This window comes from Tauraco erythrolophus, chromosome 8, assembly GCF_009769465.1.
Source record: "Tauraco erythrolophus isolate bTauEry1 chromosome 8, bTauEry1.pri, whole genome shotgun sequence".
Classification (NCBI taxonomy): domain Eukaryota; kingdom Metazoa; phylum Chordata; class Aves; order Musophagiformes; family Musophagidae; genus Tauraco; species Tauraco erythrolophus.
The window spans coordinates 39,429,840-39,451,108 of NC_141472.1; the positions used below are offsets into that span (position 1 = coordinate 39,429,840).

The 21,269-nt window shown below is 36.8% G+C and overlaps 1 protein-coding gene across 1 annotated transcript in view; it reads right to left on the reverse strand.

Annotated features, from left to right (window-relative positions):
• The window catches only part of LRP1B (LDL receptor related protein 1B), a 583,373-nt gene that overhangs the window by 301,889 nt on the left and 260,215 nt on the right, over positions 1–21,269 (reverse strand). The window contains exon 8 of the mRNA XM_086616175.1: positions 245–467. Within this exon, the coding sequence (XP_086472301.1) occupies positions 245–467 (223 nt within the window). The remainder of the gene's footprint in view (positions 1–244; positions 468–21,269) is intronic.

Sequence of the window (21,269 nt, forward strand, 5' to 3'; positions counted from 1 at the left end):
CGCTTTCCATCCTGAAGTCTTTTACAATGAGGACTGTGACTTACACGGTGATTTGGAACCTTGTCCATAGGTTGCAAAACAGGCTAAATTGCAAACAGAACAAATAGGCAGATGGATCTTTTAATGTCTAATGCATTTAAACTAAAAAGAGAAAAAAATCTGAAATTACTGTAATTGTTAGCATTATGTACGTTCACTTACTGATGTCATTACTTTTTTTACTAATTTGCAAACAAATACCTACTTGTCTGCCTTTAATTATGGTATGCCTCTTTCTTCCTTGATAGTCAACAACTTCCACACTATCCAGATATATGTCAACCCAGTACACATATTTATTGACGAGGTCTAATGCAAGAGCAGTTGGCTGTTCAATTTTAGAGTCTACTATCCACGTCCTGTTCATTCCATCCATGTCACATCTCTCAACCTTGGCAGCATTCCCGTAGTCTGTAAAGAAAAGCTTTCTGTTGGAAGAAAATAAGATGTTGTAAGTTTCAAAGGGTGTGAGCAGAGTGCAAAGCTCCTGATGACTCTGTGCAAAGTAAGTTTTTGTTCTTCGTCATTGCAGGGGGGGTCATCTATCAATAATCCATATTGACAATCATACCACTACCAAAAAACCAAATAATCACCACATCATCTAAGAAATTCACAATTACACAGAAATTTCTTTCAGACAGAACACAGAAGTTCTAAACATGTTTCCTTATGCCACAGATGCATGATGTAATACTTGTCTTTTAACAAAGAGATGTACAGAGACTATATTACAGTCTTAAATATCTCTTTAATCATTATTTATAAAAAATGGCAATACGGTTACAAATAACAAAGGGTGGCAAAACTATAAAACACTCACATGGTTTGGAAAACAATTTATTGCATATAAGGTATGACAAATACAGCCATCCACAGTCAGGTTTGTGAAAAATATGTTTCTAAAGAAGATGCTTTAGTCCATAGTGCATTTGTATCCAGTCTTGGAAGGATGTTCAGGCTTAAAGTGTTTCCACAAACTCAGTAAGTCATTCCATCCAAGAATAATGGGAAACTATCAAAGACTTGAAATTGCTACTAAAGCTTCCTAACCCGACACCTGATTAGCATTCACTGGGTTTAGTACACTCAAATCAATTTTGATTAACCTGACAATATTTTAACAAGATTACCTATTTGTGAGGCTAAATTACACTTGCAAGCTGGAGACCACCTTGCCATGACTTCAACATGCTATAAAGAATAATCTAATTCGAGACCGAATGTTACTAAAACTACTTTGAGAATCAGGTTTTCATTTTCCAAATGAAGTGAATTATCTCTTAGTTATTACCACTAATACGAAGAACATTGGATAAACAGCAGATAAACCTTGAGACATCTTTACGTTAAAGACTAGTAATTTATAGCCTTGTAGCCTCCCATAGAAATTCTGCATTGTAGTACATTTTAGACTGGAAAGAATACATGTTTGCTAAATAGCCAGATGAGACTCATATCCTTTATTATTACCATCTTTGAATAAGTAAGAATATATTTTAAATGTAGTTGCAGTTTTTCATGTGCAAAACACAAACTAAAAAACCATTAGAAGTATTGAATGGCAGTAGAATTATCTATAGTACACGTACAGCAGCTGTCAAATGTCAAAAATGAATTGATCACAGAATCATAAAACAGGGCTTGAGGAGAATTTGAAAGGTCATGTAGTCCATCACCAGGCCGTACGGCAGAATAAACTTTACCTATAACATTCCTGAGGGATAACTCCATTCCTGACAGGGATTTCTACTTCTCAGAATACTTTTGAATTCCTGTCTTCTCCTTCACTGTAATTCTGTATCCCAGCTGTACTTCAAAAACATTTTTAAAAACACATATTTAACATTCAGGTCTGTATAAATCAAAATGTGCACAGTAAAAGTTACATCTGCAAAGCAAATGTTTAATTTGGAATGAAAACAGCCAAAGAACTTAGAGAGAGTGTGTGTGTATATATATATATACACAAATATATACACACACACTTAACCTATGTATGTATTTCACCAGCAATAACAAGGCCAAAACCCATTACATTTAAAATAAGTTTTTAAAAATGTTACATGTACTCTAGTCTACAATCTGTAATTCTGGGTATTTGATTTAGGTTATTTAATGAAACTTCGTATCTCAAGATTGAATAATCAAATAAAGCTCATTTAGCAATCATGGAACCAAATGGGTTGTGTTGTGATCAGGCATATCAACACCCCACCAACGTGTATGTGCATAGATGTAAATATACATGTACATACTCAACACAACTATAAAGACCTGAAGCTCGACTTCAGACTGACTCTTCACTTGATTGCTTAGTGCACAGCATTCTTATACATGACTTAACATTTCTACTACGTGATATCATAAAACAGACTTAGGAATAATAATTATTTGCCTTTTACAACTATATTTTCTTTCCAGATCAAAGAACAAATAAAATCTTTCCATGTTGGTAACAAATAGATACAGTACAGAATATCTAATTTAAGATGCTTCTCCAGCTTTCAGGGATGGGATCATTTCTTTGCTTTCTAAATATCTGGTTTATATCAACGTCATTTGTGTTATGGCAGCTCGAATGACTTCATGTGTAAATGACACACTTTTCATTTTAAAAATAATTAATCTTCTCCTGCAGATTGACAAGAATAAAACTTTATCTTGGAATGTAGAAGCAAAAGACAGAGCAAGAAAGTAGTTGCCTAACTGCTGTCGCATGATCAAAGCGTACTGAAAATTAAATTAAGAAAATTAAATGCTTTACCATGTAATCTTGAAATGCAATTCTGTATTTAAAGACTAATGCAGATTTTTAGAATGAGGTTTAAATGGGAATTGCATTTATCACACATGAAGCTGATCCACAGTTACACTGTATTGCCTTTGCCTTGGGAGCTCTCAAGGATACACTGTAGTAGTATTTATTTCGGCTCAAGACTAATTTTCTTGCTCACAAATGGTGCGGAATTTGCCTATCCATTTTCAGCAGAGGGTGGTGAAATCTTTTATCAATTCACAGAGCAATTCCAGCAGGAATGCTGACCCTGTACAGGCAAGCGCTATGCATTAGCGACCTGGAGGGGCCAGCTCTGACAGGGACAGGGAGAGCTGTGTTCATTATAGCCTTTACTTCCCGAGACTACCAATGAGGATGCTAATTGAGGTTGCTATAAAATAGTGAAAATTTTGGCACTAAACTGAATTTTATTAAGGCATGTTATCTTTTGAAAGCTCCAGATTTCTTCATGCATAGGAATTCTGAATATTCTACTGGCTCTTTGAAACTGTACAATCCCCATGTTCTGCCCATCGTTAATCAAGAACAAAAAGGGCCATCTTCTTGATCAAGTCCAGGTGCTTTGCAGGCATCCTGTACTGCTCTTTTTTCAAACTTTCTAAACTCATAAAAGTAGTTCTTTTTTTTGTCCCAATGTTATGTCCAGAAGTTCTTCCAGAATGGTTTCATTGTTGCTCTAACAATTAGGAATCTACATCTAATAACTAATGATATCTTCAAGATATCTACTGATTTCTGCAGCACACTTACTTGGCTTAAACAGTTCCTTTCACCTGTCTTTCTCTCCAAAGGTATTTCTAGATGGCAAATTCTTTCACTCCCTACCTAGCAGCTACAGACTAGCAAAGAAAGTCAGACTTTCTCATCTCATAAGACAGGCTCTTTATGTTGCCCTTCTGTGCAGCTACTCCAATTTTAGGTCGTGTTATTGAACAAGCACGGTCAGCAGTGGATGCACTGTTCCAGAGAGTTCACTGGTGTCTGTACAATGGCACTGTAACTTCCCTGCCTCAGCTGGAGATTCAGCCATCACTGGATGGCATTTGCTATTTTCACAGCTCTATTACACTTCTGATTTACAGACATCCTCTCACCAGCTATCACATACATCCTCCTCCCTCTGCTGATTTCCCAGGGTTTAGCTGACTTTCTCCAGTCTATGAAATACAACCTGTTTCATAACATAACAACTTAGTCTTAAAAAGTTACAGTTGGAGTTTTTTCAACAAGAGTTTAGTTTCTACTAGGAAAACACAGGGAATATTCCCTCCACATCTGAGTAATAAAATCTCTATAACATTTTAAAATATCCTCAACTGACAAACCCACCGTCTACAAACAGCAATAAAGTCATGTTACCAAATAAAACTAATTCCAGAGGAAAAGAATGCCATCATGAGACAAAAGTGACAGTGAACTTCCCAGTCCCCATTTATACACTAGTAGTCACAGATTAATTAATCAGGCCCCCAAAAGATGCAAGGAGAGCCTCAAAAGGCTGTTCCTTCCTTACAGAAAACATCTGTCCTTGACAGAAACTTCTTTTCAGACCCACATAATAACTGTCTTAGTTCAGCTGTCAAACGTTATATGCCTCCCTTATCATCATTGTTTTTTTCCAGCAGCTTCTCTCTTGGCACTTCCTTTTGTCTTCCAAGCTTTCACTCACTGTGTTCATAATCCACCTACTTAATTAGTTGAGAAATAAATTTGTTTTCCTTTTAAAGCTACATTTGGGCATTTGGATGATGGAAAACTCTTAATTTCCAATGCACCTAAGAAGCCAAACGCTGTATAGTACAGTCAGATATTTGGGGGGCAAAAGTTTCACAATTGTGCAGCTCTTTGGCAAAAAAGAAATCACTACCCATGTATGGAACAATATTATGAGGTATCATGAAGTAGTTTTCGATTTTTTTCCTGACACAACTGTGCTTCACAGCTGAGTGTATTCATGTGTAATTATTTTTTTTTATTCTTTATTTCCCTCCTCAGACTCTCATTACTCTCTTTAACAGGGAAAAAGTACACTTGTCACCATGTCCAGAAGCTCATCTGTTCAGTCAACATGACCCAGACTTTTCCCTGTACACTCACAAGCCAGCCTATTCCCACTTCTTATTGCTCCTTTAATTCCCAGGTTGGGTTTTAAACTTCAAGTGTTCCTTCTATGGATCTATGAGAGATAAATGTGTTATTGTACAGTAACAGCAATCTCTTATGAGCAGAAGTAAAACACAGTTTCAGGTATGCCCAAACAGAACAGAAGTGCAGAAAATATACAGATCATACATCTGACAGTATGGTGTGGTTTAAGAACAAATGCAAGAGTGGAGGCTAAACAGACTCAGATACCAAAATACTTTCATCCCAGACGTATCCAAGTACTAATTCTCCCTATTCTGCAGGGGGGAACACACAATATCCTGTAAAGTTACCTAAAGCTTATGTTAACACTACTGTCAACATGACCTAACCTCTGCCAGCTACCACATATCATTTAGGTGGCAATGCCAGGGAAAATACCATCTCTTGCCTCTCCATCTGTTTCTCTCTTCCTCTGGTCTTCTCTTATCAGAGATAAAGACGTGTTAGTGCAAGCACTACCTGGCAGGAAAAGGATAAAGATTACAAATACACCTACTTAAGCTGAAGAATCAGAAAAGATGTTCTTCTGAAGTAATTACAAATCCACTAGCTTAATCTCAAGAAGGTGGGAATTGCTGGGGCAGATTTTGGAAGGAAGAATCACAGAGAGCTTGGCAGCTCACAGGGCAGAGTCAACTGCAATGCAATTTTATCAGAGGTAAATTAATATAGTATATATAGAAAGAAGATTGCTTTCTTTGACAAAGTTACTGCTATGGACCAGATCTATCTAAATTAAAGTAAAATAGTTGATAGCATACCTCAACAGGAGCTAAGAGTAGAAAGAGCAGTATTTAATTTTCAGAAATTACATTGAAAGGATCATTATCAAGACAGAAAGCTACTAAATATATTGCATTGATCTTGGGAGAAATCTTGCTTAATGAAAAAACCCTCGCTATATGCTTTGGAACCTGTCATGGAACAGGACACCAAGTTAGAGGCTTTTTTCTAATTTAACAGACGGATTACAGCGTGGGGAAAAAAAAAATCTGAATTGGAGTAACATCAATGGGGTGCAATTTAATAACAATATTTTTAAAAAATAAATCAGTTTAAAAACTAATGAGAAAACTGTTGGCACTGAGTGGCACCAGCCAGATGTACCGTAGGGCAAACTGTAAACACAGAAAGATACACTGCAGGATAACAAAAGTTACAGGGACTGTGTTGAATCGGGAACCTTCTTCAGAGGAGGTGATCAAAACACCTAATTAAAAAGACCATGCAAAAACATCTGTGGGATTCTCCTGTAAATGAAAGCTTATGGTATCAGGTGATCTACTTAGTCCCGTATCCAATTTCTACTGCATTTAATCAAAACGAACGTGATTTGATTTACATTGCTTTTAATTAATAGCATGCTTTACAGCATGGTCCAGGAACATTTTCCCCTCTGTTGACATTGAAGTTGATTTCGAGGTGCAGTAGTTTTCTTTTTCATCGACATCCAAGGCAAAAGAAATCAGCCACACTCTGATTTAGCCCATTTTTTGTAGTAAATGAGCCATGGGCTTTAGTGTACCAGACAAATCTTAGGTACTTGGAGAGCACTGCTTGCTAACACATCTACATTTAAAGGAATTGCCAGGTTTGGGGCACAGGCAAATTTTTCCCCAGAGCAGGAACGTAAAAGCCATTGGATTTGGGCATTTGGGTTCCCCCCCCAGCTTCGTTCTAGCACAATGCAGTATCCATCACCTTGAGGATAATTTCTCCTTGCAGAGATCCACACTATTTTAGAAGCCAGTAGGCTCTCCAGCAACATGCCTTAGTTTTTGTAACTGGTTTTGGAAGGAAACATTGGGTGGATTTTTTTTTGGGGCTACACAGGAATGAAATTCTATTAAAGCTCCTCTGTGATTTCTGCAGCATAAGGGAGGAGATATGTTCCAAATACTCCCAGTATTTTGGAATCCTAGCAGTTTGTGCATAAGAGTAAAATAATAGTGGTCTCTTTTCACAGAGAGCTGCAAATTTAGTGCCACGCAGGAAGCGGCACAGAGCTGAGCTGAAGATAAAAGTAAAACCCAGTTAGACATCGGATTCTCTCTGCAGAGCCAAGCTCCGATCGCTGTTTGTTGCGCAACAGAACACAGGCAAAAATCAGCAAAAGCTCAACCTAAATGCCTGAGTGGGGACATTTCTCATAAAATACCTTTCTCTTCACACAGAAGTCACCAGTTCAAACAAAGATTTTCTTATTTGCAGTAACAAGGATGGCAGTCTGAGCAGCAAATAGGGTACGTAGCCATGAATTTGGGAATGGATTGAAAAAAGAGCAAATCTGTTTCACTTCTAAAGTAGCTACAAATTGTCATAATCTGTGGAGTTTTTATTGAACAGAGCAGCACAACATGGGGGCAAAGAGAAAAATCCTGCAATTACTATTCTTTCCTTCACTAAAACTGCCATCTATAGATACATGCCTAGTATAAAGCCAAATTTGTTTGCCATCAACAGGAACTCCCCCAATAAAATCTCCTTACGACACACAGAAATATGCATTTTCAGAGATGTTATAAAGTTAATGTAAAGTGATAATTCACAACTGTGATTTGGTTACGTTGTTCTAACTATGCTCTACTATTGTTCTAACATCTCAAAACAAAATCCTGCATGGAATTTTTCAAGTCTGATCTTTTCCAAAGCCTTCACTTTCTTTTGTCCTAGGAATGGCAATCAAATATATATATATATATATATAAATAAATATATAAAATAAAGTTGTTTAAAGGTCATAATGACTCTTAAAAAGTTTTGTCCCCTCCCTTTTACATCCAAATAAGCCTTCTCTGCAGGGAGGTAACTGCCAAGGGTGCTCCAGTGAACCTATCTACCATCTCTGGGAGCAGCAGGAATAAAACATAACAGTACAATGTACAGCTAGCTGTCTGTTTTATGGTATCTCTTCACAGTTTTGATTTTCTCTCACAAGCTATACTACTTCACACTCAAAGTAAATATGTAGTAAACCTGTATCTATCCTATTCTCTTTCTTGCTGCATTTATGAATAGATGCAAGTTTCTATACATGATTAAAAAAAGATGCCTGGAATATAAAAAACAGTAAGTCAAAGAAAAACAGCCACAGAAATTAAAAGCCAATTCATAGGTTTTTCTAGAGGATAAAAGTTAACAAAAAGTTTATCTTACACTCATTCTCATCATAATAGGCGAGTCTGTTCTTTCCTCCCCACCATCAACAAGCAATAAGAGCTATGAGAGATACTGAAGAAAAACTGCATCCCTTAGCATATATCCAATCTATACCCTCTTAATCTGCTTTCTCTCCAAATAAAATTCAATATCCTTTCATTAAAGCCATGTAATTACCTTGAGTAATTTTGTGCAGCAATGGCACGTTTCCATTGTGTTTCTCTATCTTCTGAACAAAAGGATGTTGTCTGAATTTTGAAATTTTATTCCAATATAAAATTATACAAGTCAATCAAATTTTACCTTTTGTCACTTTTTTCCATAAATATATGGAAAAGTTTTAATAGCTGTTATTTCTGATTGAAAGACACATCACAGATTTATTAATGGATTCATTAATGATCCTGAATATTAGTATTTAATTTATCCAGTTATTGACATTGATCTGACAATGTATGGATTCAGATTTAAATCAGATGCCAAAATCCAGAAGCAAAGTCCTTTCAGACTGTACGTGTACCTCCGTGTGTTACGACAAGCTCATCAATTAGAATAAGTATGAAGAATCATTGATTATTCCCATTTCATCACAAACCAGCTGTGCCAAATCACTGCCATGATCTACCGAGAAAACTCATTTTTTAAAGACACTCAAACTGTCATGTACATGGTGTTATAACATCACTTAAGTAGACTTAAGATGACAGCCAAACAGTACCAAAAAGTCTTGATAGTATTTTTAAAATAACATAGAAAACGAAAACTATTTCACAAAGATACTTTTCTATATTTGTAAAATGTGTATTCACATCCAACTCATGCACACACTGCTGTTACGTATACTTAAATTTGTAACTCTGAGCCTGGAGAGAGTATGAAGATGAATACAGTTCTTGGATTATCCCGAGTACTTATTTCTGAGGATTAGATAGTTTATTCCAATTGCTGTATATTTTATCAGATACACAAGATACAGTGAAATAATGTTGCCATAGAAAATTAAAATTCTGTCTCTTCATTGGAAACTCACGGTCTGCCATATATGCTATTCTTCAATCTCAACTAGAGAAATGTATTTTTAATGTAATATTTTTTATTATTATGTGTTGAATGACTTCTGGAGCAACAAAATGGTGCCAACTTGACCTTTTACACTACCTACATGAAACCGAGTACGTAGCAGAAAACACATATTCAAAGACTTATTTTCAAAGATTTAATTTGTATTGTACTGAAGCTCTTTCACAGAAAAAATAAACACAGTATTTTTCCTGAAGCTATTTAATTTTCACAATATATTATTATAGGCAGTCAGACTATCTTTTCCTCCACTTAATAAGCAACCTTTTCCTTCAGTTTAAACGAGAATTTTAAAAATTATTTTTTAAAAACAGCTTTTTTTTAAAAAAAAAAGTTTTCATTACTTGTTCAGCATTTGTAAGGAGGTAAAAAAAAAAAAAAAGAAAAAAGACCACCCCTGAAAGTGTGTCTGACTTGCAGCCTGATGAAACTCAGGCTAACACGAAAGCAATCTGGAGCTTGGTAGGTTTAACTTTTGTCCTAGAGATAAGTTGAGCTACGGAGCAAATCATGACAGAACCAGCAGTAACTCGCTTCCTGAAAATGACTGTCTAGACACAGAAGGGTATTATTTCCCAAACACAAGCCCACTTCTCCATTAGCTTTACTTTCACAGTATTTGAGACAGGACCCTTACAACCCGACTGGAAAAATAATAATTATAGGGACTGTTCTCTATGAAATGCAAAAAGTGTATCATCCAGTTTATCTGAAATTTAAAATCATGTTTTCTACATCACCTACATCTATCAGAATAGAGATACCTACTTTAAACTAAGAATGCTTTGTCTTCAAATGTGCCATTTGTCAACCAACTTTTTCTATTTTGAGTTACCGAGAATGAAAAAGGCAGCATTTAGCAATATTAATTTATTTAAAATTTATTATTAATGTGAAAAATAAATTATAACAGTTCTTCCGCCTTGGTATTTTATGACCTATACTCGATTAAATGTCAGTAATAGCTGGTATTTGAGAACCTGTCTCATCCATCTTCTACAGAAAATGCTACCATAATCATCATTATATAGGATTATATGAAGTTAATCAAAAACCTACAGTTAGCAAGCTTTAGGAGTCTCAGGGCTCCTCCTCCACAGGCAGACCTGAAGAAAGGCTAAGATTATATTTAGATCTGTACTTTTTAGATCCCAAACGCTTCAGATCTCAGTTTTGAAAGCTGATGATTTAAAGCGATGACGAATTAGTAGTCAACAGCAAAGATGAAGATTTCTTCTTTCCATCAAATTACTGGAAGAAGCATATATCTGTGGCTACTAAATACAATGATGTTTCTAGCTCTGAAAAAAAAAAAAAATCACAATATTGTGCCCTGCTGGAAGCTGACAGGTTTGCTGTGGGAGCAACCACTGTACATTTGTTTTATTCGTACTTTCTCATCTAAGCACGTCATTTTGCTACAGTTATGAGAAGTCACACCTAGAACACTGTGCTCAGAGATTGTGCCAGTATGTTCTTCAGTACTTCTGTCCTCAAAACTCTTGGCTTAAAGTCATTAGATACAATCAGTAACATCAAAGCTGAAGACAATCTTGGATTAAGACATACGCTACACTGTAGAATAATTTGACAAAAATTACACTTCACACTTCTATTTTAAATATATAAATATACTTGTAATTTATATTAAAAATTGACTTTAAAGTAATCTTTACACATGCTAATAACTCCACCTTATGCCAAAAGGGAGCAAATATATTTCATATTGGCTCTACACAAGCAAACACTGCTAATACGATGAATCCTTCAACTACCTTAAATTGTGCATAGGGATATTTAGCACAGTGTGGAATAGAAAACAGCCTGTATTAGACAGCAACGGACAGAGGTGATCTTTATCTCAACATACAGCTTTCCTTTGGGATGAAGCAGTAAACTTTGCAGGTTAGAGAATTACTACAACTTATTTGATGATTCCAGTCTGCACAGCAAGAAGGAGGTGCACATGGCTCACCAGGAGAGAGGAAAAAAAAAGAATAAATCTACCCAAAGCATAAGAGCATTTCAAAATGAAATAAAAAATGAGATTCCCATCCAACACTGCCATGTTTCTGTTTAGAAATCTCTTTTCTTTAATATTTTTGTAAGGTAATAAATTCTGAAGTTAATATTAGAACTTGCCCTACATCCTGAGTTTCTGATCAAATATCTTCTGCTGGAGAGATTCGTTCAGATGCTGCTGGGCTACACAAGGCTTGTTAACGGCACGTCTTTATGCAGGTCTGCAGAGTCCCTAATCTCCCCATTACAGATTTCTAGCTGGAGCATTATTTAATGTCAGCAACAACGGAATTACTTGATGCCATGCCTCACCTGGGCATTTGATAGCAAGTAAAGAGAAACAGGCAGTTCTGCTTCCCCATTCCCTGCCAACTGAACAAGTCATTTTCTCCCCAAAATTGTACTCGCAAGTTAAAATAAAAAAACACAAAGCACCAAAACCAAAAATAAAGTCTGTTCTGAAACAAAGATCATAGACAATGAATTATCGAGTTAATGGAAAGAAAAAACAAAGCATGGTTTATACAGAATCATAATACTAGAAGTTAGATTGGAAATATTCCATTTGCATTATTTTTTCTCTTCTGAGATCATAGAATCATAGAAGGGTTAGGGCTGGAAGGGACCTTCAAAGGTCATCTAGTCCAACCCCCCTGCAAGGAACAGGGATATCTCCAACTAGACCAGGTTGCTCAGGGCCTCGTCCAACCTGGCCTTGAACGTCTCCAGGGATGGAGCATCCACCACCTCTCTGGGCAACCTGTTCCAGTGTTCTGCAACTCTCATGGTAAAAAATTTTTTCCTAATATCCAATCTGAATCTACCTCCCTCTATTTTAAAACCATTACCCCTTGTCCTATCACAACAGGCCCTCCTGAACAGCCTCTCCCCATCTTTCTTGTAGGCCCCCTTGAGGTACTGGAAGACCGCTAAAAAAGATAAAAGACTTTCTAAATCTTCACGACATTTTTCTTAAGGTATTATAAAACAACACTCAATTTTGGTTATGTGACAACAAAATTCGTCGTATTCCACCACAGAGAAGGCTCTAGCACTTTTGCTGTTGTAGCTCTGCTCTCTTAAGCTTTAATTTGAAGCAGCTAGTACTAGTGGAAAGGCAGAATTGTTCTTACTACTACTACTTAGTGCCTAATCACTAAAACTAACATGAAACTGTTAGGAAACAGACTGGTATATATATGCAGGATACAAAGCCAGCGAATGCTGATTCAAAACACAATTATATAAAAACCAGAAGGATTTCAATTTTGATTTCCAAAGGCTGCCATAACTGAGAGCCTGTGACATTTCCACTGTGGCAGGGAAGTTATACACGTGACAATCCTCCAAAAACGTTTGTGCATGCTGCTCTAGTTAGCAAGTGTTTTCTTAAGCTCTTCCTCAAAGTTTTGCTGAATGCTATGAAGAATACAAGGACAAAAAAGTTCCTGTACACGGTGGTGTCTAATGATAAGCAGATACTGACGGGAGCGTAACTAAATTACCAAAGGCTCTGCATATTGATGCTTAAAGTGATTTTCATTGAGCTGGGGCACTGAAATACAGTATCACACATGGTGCACTCAGGCACCTACATTGGTGAAAGGATGGAAGTTACGTTACTCATGTTTTATGGTAAGTGACAAGACATGAAGTAAGTCTTAAAACATTTTGCATTAAAGACTGTTGCGTGTGGAGTCATTCTGTCATCTACTTTTTTTTGTGTGTGTGCTGAGAGATAGATATGACAAACAGAAGCTCAGATACTGAGGCAGGAACAGCTCAGAGCTGTTCCAAGTGAGATCACCAGAACAGGAAAACAAGAAGCAATAATAAATGCTTTTTGCAGCCACACACTATGGTCCAATCAAATATCCCCTCATTTCTTAGGGGTACTTCCTAAACACGCTCATGCCTCTTAGCAAGCAGAGAATAGCTTCCCCCAGCTGAGCACTGACACAAAGGTGGATTCCCCTGCTCAGGGGATCAGAAAGTAGGAAGTTACAGTACATCTATGGGTAATTTAGGCATATTTCCACATCTTTCTGTTTCACTAACACCATCACACAATCGTAAATTTAAGGCATAACTCAGCAGTTCATGCAGCTACTTGAAATTTGCAGCATTGTCACTTTTCTTTTACTCAGCCAAGCTATAAAAGGCTATTTTTAAGAGGTTATTTTTTGATCCTGAGGCTTTTTGCTATTTTTGAATCCATGACAATGGCTAAATACACATAACTTCCTGAAGTTGTATTGTCATCTCATTAAAAACAACTTTATTGCCCATGACAGTGACCATAAAAATATTTTTACCTGACAGTCTACAGTTACATACAGTTTGCTTTCAACAGCTTACACTTGTCTTCCCTGACAATTTTCAGTGGAGATTAATTGATTCTTGATTAATATGCGTTGAGTCTCATATGCAGAAAACTAGCATATTGGTACCAATTAGATGAACTGATGCGAGTTATTGAAAGATTCTAGGGCAAGGCTCATTTCCTAACAACCCCTTACATGAACGGGACATACGAGGGGAACCGGTTTTCACTCTCTATTGTCTGAGCAATGATTTGGTAGACAGATCAGAATATTTACTTTTCACTCATGTATTTGTAAATGCTAAGCTATGATGTTGGAAAAATACAATGGCTTATAGCCCTGCAAAATTCTTATTATTTCATAGGAAGAATGAAAACATTTATTATTATCTTCCACTTATATAGACTTTATTTATAACTGAAATATGGTCAGTGGGTACTAAAACCTTATCCAAAATTACACCTTATCACAGTGCTGGTATTAACGTCAACTAGTCAGAGTTAAATTTCATTCACTCAGATAATCAACTGAAAATATGAGAAGCTTAATAAAGCAATTTCCACTCTAGAAGAAAGCAAAATCTGATTTTTCTTAGCACAATACTGATTAAGATCCAATATCTAAAAACCACAGGCTGAGAACCTGACAGTCAACTTCAATTTTTTTTTTTTTAAACTTTTTTTCTTGGTGTTCACAGCTGTTCAGTGAATGGCATGCAGACAATCATATCATATTCTTAAAATAGTTGGGAAACTGATAAAGAATTGTTACTGTTCATTACAAACAGGGATTAGCCTATTTTACATCTTTTAGCGGCCTTTCCTATCTCCCATTTATCCAAAAACATTTTCAACTGTTCCAAAGGTGAATGTTTTACAAATAGCTGTAACAGTACTTAAAGCTTTGTCTTGAAATATACAGTGTTAGTGGTTATGTCAAAATATATTTTGCAAAAAATAGTCTCAACCTAAACCATACGACCTGAGATGTTGTTAATAAACACATATCATGACTTTAAAATATCAGCAAAGCAAATTGGTGACTTATTTACATAATATTCATAGGCAACTTCTGTGTTCTCTCACCCTTCCTAAGGATTACAAACACTACCTTTGTTCTTCCAAGTTCTGCTTGAGAAACTGTTAGTTCTCAGAATTAATGAATTTGGTTTGAGATGTTTTGGAAGCTGTTAATTGCCATGTACTCATGGCATATCTGAAATTTGAAAGACCTGAAAGATGTCTGAAACGTTGCCTTTTTGTTTTATACAAAGTGAGTTACTGGCTTCAAATTTTCCATTTCATTTGAGTGGCTCATTCTAATCCTTATTTACCGAATCAACAGCCGCTCTTTTCCACGTGAAGCTTGGCCCCTTTCAAGAACAGTGAAAGCCTGTGCTGGTATGACAAAGTACTTATAAAAAAGCCAAATCTGTAATACACTTGCTATACTTGTTATAGAATTTTGAACATAAGTAATGAATTAAACAAGGGACTACAGGAAGCAACCCAGGAATTGTGGGATTAAAGAGGCTGTCAGTTGATCCAGAAGTATAGCATCCATTTCTGCTCCAAACAGACTCCTTTTTTAAGGTACTGGTAAAATTTATTAGTACAAATTTATGTATTATCTGTCTTGAAAGAATGATTGAAGGGATTTAGCTGAAATAAAAACAAACACAACAAAATCCAGCTCTCCCTCTGTCCCCCAAAGAGCCTACAAAATAACCAGCCATAGGAAAATGTTACCAAATTATTTAACAACAACAAAAAAAAGACTATTTCAGGGAAATACTGAGAAGTTTATATCTCTATCTACATATCTATACATTTCTCTACATGTCTGGCAGACACCTTCAGCTACGAGACTGTGACTCCTGCTCCACACCTGCTTGTTCCCCAGGGGGAAATGCACAGCGTGACAGCACATTCAGCACAGAAAGAACTACAGAAAGTCACAAACCATCACTGAATTAATAAAAGAGAAAACTAATGGCCCCTTTACTACTTCCCTTCCCCTCCTGCCCTATTCCACCCATGGGCTTGGCTCCTGCCCACACCTAGAAAGCCTTGTGGGCAGAAGACGACCGGCCGCAGGGAAGGAAACCTCCATCCTCATGGTGGCTCTGACAGCAGCCATAGGATAAGATCACCCACTGGCATGGGTCTGCACCAGCCCGTGCACAAGTCTGAGGGACGGGGCCACACGGTACCACCTCACTCCACATTTCACTCCGTAATCTGCAATGATCCAGTTCCTGGACCAGCACCTCAAGATATTTCACAAGTAATTTCAAAGTGTACAAATCTACTTCCCCAATTACTCTTCTGAAATAGCTAAAACGTAGAGATGTACTAGCAGCATGGACCCCGGAGTACCATGAGGAGAAAGAGGGAGCAGGTTTGGCGGGGAGGGGGAAACCAGTACACCCTGGTGATAGCTGCATACACCAATTCTGTAATAATTCTTTCAGATACCAACCTACCCTATGTAGAATTAGACAGGAAGACGATTTCTGAAGACGATTAAACTAGGAAAAAAGAAAAAGAATTGCAGAAAAACAAAATAAAAATACTTTTCTGACCAAGGGCATCATTATACTAATGTGCAAAGTAATTAGATTACGTCAGCATGAACTGATGCATTGATAGCTGAGCTCTCCAAGCTACCTCATAAATTTTTTTTACCAATTCTAAGAATTTTCACACTTAATGAAGTGACAGTTACAGCTCATGTCATTAAAAATATATATGAAAAATAGGATTCCAACATATTTATGATGCACCACACCTAATCTCACAGGTTTCTCTATGCCCAGCCTGCACAGGTGGTCACTAACTCACTCTTCCCTTGCTCCAAGTAGCATTGCTCCTCTCAGTCTCCAGGCCACCGGGCAGTGATGCATACAGTTGCATTTTAGAAGCTAATTAACTAATTAGTTTTATTATTTTACTAATTATTTAACTTTAGGAAAAGAAGAAACACTATAAAACCCAATGATGATGCTGAGTGTATTATATCATATGTGCTGTGGTGACAGCAGACAGGGAGGTGAACACCTTCTCCTCTAACACCGTGCAGGGAAGGGAGCAGCACGTACCAGGGCAAGATTTATCAGTGGAGATCTCCCTTATTCAAACAACTGATTCAGTTTGAGGAGAAGACTCCCTTTCCAGTAGGCAACACTTCAAGCCTGAAAGCATATCATGGCGTGCCTACATGTCAGGAAGGTTTAACTTCTTGATTTTTAAAGAAAATTGATACGCACTGACACGAGTGGGGAGTGGATCAGAAAACAGATGTGTGGGTTTTGGAGGTGGGGGGCAGGTGGCTGTTTGTTTGTTTGCTTTGCAAAAGGAAAGGAATACTCTACAGGCATAATTAAGAAAATATGTTTCAAGACTATTATATTTATGTATTATTTTATTTGCCAACAGAAAAACAATGAATATCTACTTTGCACATTAATTGCAATAGCAGTTAATTTACTCTAATCGGCCTGAGGTGAAGCGAGCACAGATTAACTCGATGCTCTTCCCCCCCCTACTTTGTTTCAACATAATTGCCCTCCTCTGACATAATCCCAGTGAATCACCTTGCAATCTCCAGCACCATTTTAATCACTCAAATTCCTCGCTGCTCTCTGTGACAAGGTAGAAGACAGCCCGGGTTGGGACGTACAAGACATCACCTGCTGCAGAACAGTTATTTCCTTTCTTTCCTTATTAAAAGATGTGTTCCTGGTCTTTTCACTCTTATTCCAAAAAGAGTGAAAAAAGCAGTAAAGATACTACTTTATATTCTTTAAAGGTGCTGCCGTGTTCAGCATCCAGTAATTGCTTGATATAACCTGCTGCTTGGTGGTAGCCGGCAAGGAATGTGCTTACTTGTCAAAGCATAATGGATAGAGAGCAGCAGTGACAATCAGCAAGGCAGATCATATGGTGCCCAAATCCCAGTGAAACCTACAGCAATATAAAGGATAAACCCTCAAGAATTAGTTGTGCAGATGCCTTTGAAAATTGTGATTGCCTTCTTCCCGTATCTAAACATCTTTGAAATCTGGTCTTCATCCCAATGCAAACAAGAATTCATAACACAAGTTATGAACCCAAGTCTCTGCACACCAACTAGAGGGGAGTGAAACACTTTGAACCAGGATTCACAGCAGCACTATTCAATTATAAACCAAAACTACATCCTTTCTGTTATTGTTGGTGTTATAGGTTTTGTTGCTGTTGGTTTTTTTTTAATTCAACTATTAATTGAGGTTGTCCTATATGCTGAACTCAATTAAATATGTCAGGGTATGTTCAAAACATACTCTCTAAACTCTGCCAAAGTCCAGGCTGGAACATTTAATCTGCAAGTATTAGACAGCTGTAAACAGGAAATTAATTACCATCTGAGCATCATGCTATTAAGTACGTCTTGAAAAAGCTAACACTCATCTCACTATTTACCTAGCAGTTGAAAACCTAAGGAGAATTCCAAAGGTGATGAAAAATTAAATCAAAAGGAAGTATAGATAGGGAGGGTAGAGCATTTATTTTGTTTATTGGTTACACTATTTCTCATTAGGAATTTGAGTGTTTTATCAAGCAGTGACTTTGGCATCATGTGAAAATTTTCTGTTAAAAGAGCAGCATAGTGCAACAGATACCCCACTGGCTGAGTTACAGGATTGAAAAACCCATCTTGTCAGCAACAGATGTAAGCACCTATTTCAGTATCAGAAAACCTGTCCTAACATTTTCTTTTGAAGCTTTTGGGCTTTCTAACTTGTCTACTGTACTGGAGGAGTGAAGATACCTGAACCTGGAAGTCTCAGACCATGGCTTTCTCAAAATGTTTCCTCTCTCACAGTAACTTTGAAAGTTCCCAGGTTCACTTCAATATAGAACCCCTTTTGCAGGACAGAAAAAAAAAAAAAATGCCCAGCAGTTCTACTTTTGAAATACTGAAGCATAAAAATAATCAGACTTTCTTTACAAAGAAACGAGAAAAAAAGTCCAATCCACCTTGATGCTAAAAATCCCACATATCAAGTTATTCTTTATTTTGAAACGCTCTCCTTGAATCACACTTAGATAAACTGAAGAAAGAAGCTAAGAAGGGCAGTAAGTGTGCTGATTGGCATATTTTGTGTTTCCCTTATATGTTAAGGATATCCAGCTATTCTCATATTCAGGAACAGAAACTGTTTTAAATCAATGCTCAGTAGTTTTTAAACTGCACTACATCACCATCACATATTTTTGAAAACAGTAGCTATTTATGGAAAAAAATAATTGGACATAAAGTCGTTCAATGCTCATAACAGATCACTGGACATTAGTGAGATATTCATTAATCTTTGTTTCAGTTTGAACGGGGATGCATTCTGTTCGAAGTACAGAAATGGAAGCAGTAAGAGCAGAAAACACGTGTTTTATTAGCAGCTGGATTTAGAATGCACTCTCTAGTGGCACATAATGAAGTCAGCGATCCAAGAAAGCTAAGAAAACCACAGGGTAAACAGACTGAAAAGGATGATGTGTATTAAGCCTCTTTTCAAGTTCTCCTAATAAAAATACTGTCACTAATCAGTCATTCATAACAAATACTCATTAATTTTCATCCTTCTCAAAGCACTCAGCAAAATTAAGGTATTTTTAGAGGTGGTGAGGTTGAAGGGTAGAGCAGTGAGTTCACACAATTGACAAGTACTAAAACAAGAAAAAAAAATCATTTTTTTTTAGCTCTTACACCTGTGCTTTATCCATCTGCTTATAGTTGAGTCTTTATTAAAGACCAGTCAGGCAGCATGCCTGGAGCTGAAATACATCAAGTGACAGAGATGCTTTCACATTACTTTGTTTGTTAGGTATAGCACATATTTGCTTTCCTTTCCCAAGCTCTGCATTGATGTAAAATAATTTATAAGTCTATTGAGTACAAAACCTTAAAATTGTATCATTTGGCTTATGCAAAATTAAGTTGATGTGCTACAGAAGAGGAAGACTCCACGTAGCCATAGCACACACCAAAAATTTATGAAACACAAAGTATTCAGTTCAGCCTTCTGAAGACACAGGTACAAAACTTGAAAACAAATCCATTTGGGTAAGGTTTCATTAAGACTTTTTCTACCTTTTTGGTAAAGGTTTTAGGCCTCTACAACAGGCAATACTGCATGGCCACAACAGCAGCTGCTATAATTAAGACAATATGATTAATTTTATCAACAGAGTGCACATACTTTTCTTCAGCATCCCCTGTTTCTCAGACAAATTTCCCAGACACATTCCTGTGCAGAGTATTCCCTTCAAGGGATTGAGATTTTGCAACTAAGCTGCTTTTTACTCACAGGTCCTTAGATTAATTTTTGCTGAGATCCAGTTGCTTTTTGCATGCTGGATTCATAGCTCAGTTTTTAAGGACGTGCACTAAGCAAAACAAGAAAATGCACGTACTATCTGTGGGTTCTCCCACCCATCAATTTTTACATCACCAGCTACAATAAATATTCAGGTGTACCACGGCCTCCCAGGAGTGCTGAACAATTGCAGGCTTAAGTTAAAGACTAAGATTGTACCACCTACCTGAGGCTTCTTTTCAAAATCATGGAGTTTCTTTATATTCTTTCTTTAGACCTACTCCTAATGCAAAATAAGACCAATTCTACTTTTTTTTTCCTTTAGCCTAAATTCCTGTCTCTTTCTATGTCTCTCTAGCCATCTACTCTTTTATACTAACACTGAATTACTCAATTCCTTAACTGGATGTTGATCCTTACCCAAGTCAGTCACCTCACTGCTTTAAAGCACTGCCCCTTGGCTGAAGGCCACGAAGGTTAAGCAGTCTCAGCTGTCTCCATTTGGGAGATAAAAGGCTCAATTCTTTCAGCTTGTTTTTGAGATTTTGAGTTTGGCATTCGATACAGTGTAATTGCATATTCTTGAAAAGAACCCGTGTTGCACATAGATAAATCAATTGTATTTTAACCACACAATGAAATTCAAAATGCATATGAATATTTGGAATATTTCTGTCACCAAGCTGTTAATTTTTTTTTCTTTAATTTATCATGACTGTAACTATAAATCCACTGTTGGAAAATAAGCATTTTTATTTGATTAAGCATTTTTAAGCAGCATTGAGTTTGGGGAACACTGGCTTGAAGCACAAAATGAAAAATAAAATGACACAGTGAAAGGTAAATGTCACCAATCTTATGAATTAAAACTTAAAATTAGAGAAGACTTCAATCTTATAACAAATTCTATGTACGAATTTTTTCTTTAAACTCTACCATACATGGAAATACACGTGCTACATAGAGCACTTCACCTATAGAGGCCAGGGCATGGTCAGCCAGTGACCTCTGACAAGTGCACTGCAAAACATCCCCCGCGCTAACAGAACTGGAGTCTGCCCTCGTTTTATACAGCTGATTTGGGAGAATGATGTTAGAAACAGAAAATGGGAGTAAAAAAAAATAAAATCACGTAAACCAGAACTGGAACAACCTTCTATGCCATGTCCAGACCCAGCAGCAACACAGGAAGGGTTCTCCACAGGGTATTTTCCAGACTTCTTTAAGTCTACTTTTTGCTATAAATGAATGAAGTAATAGGGCTACACACGGATGTCTAAAGTTTCATGGGACTTCCTAGTTAGGAAATTATATTTCGTATCCACAGACAAGATAAACT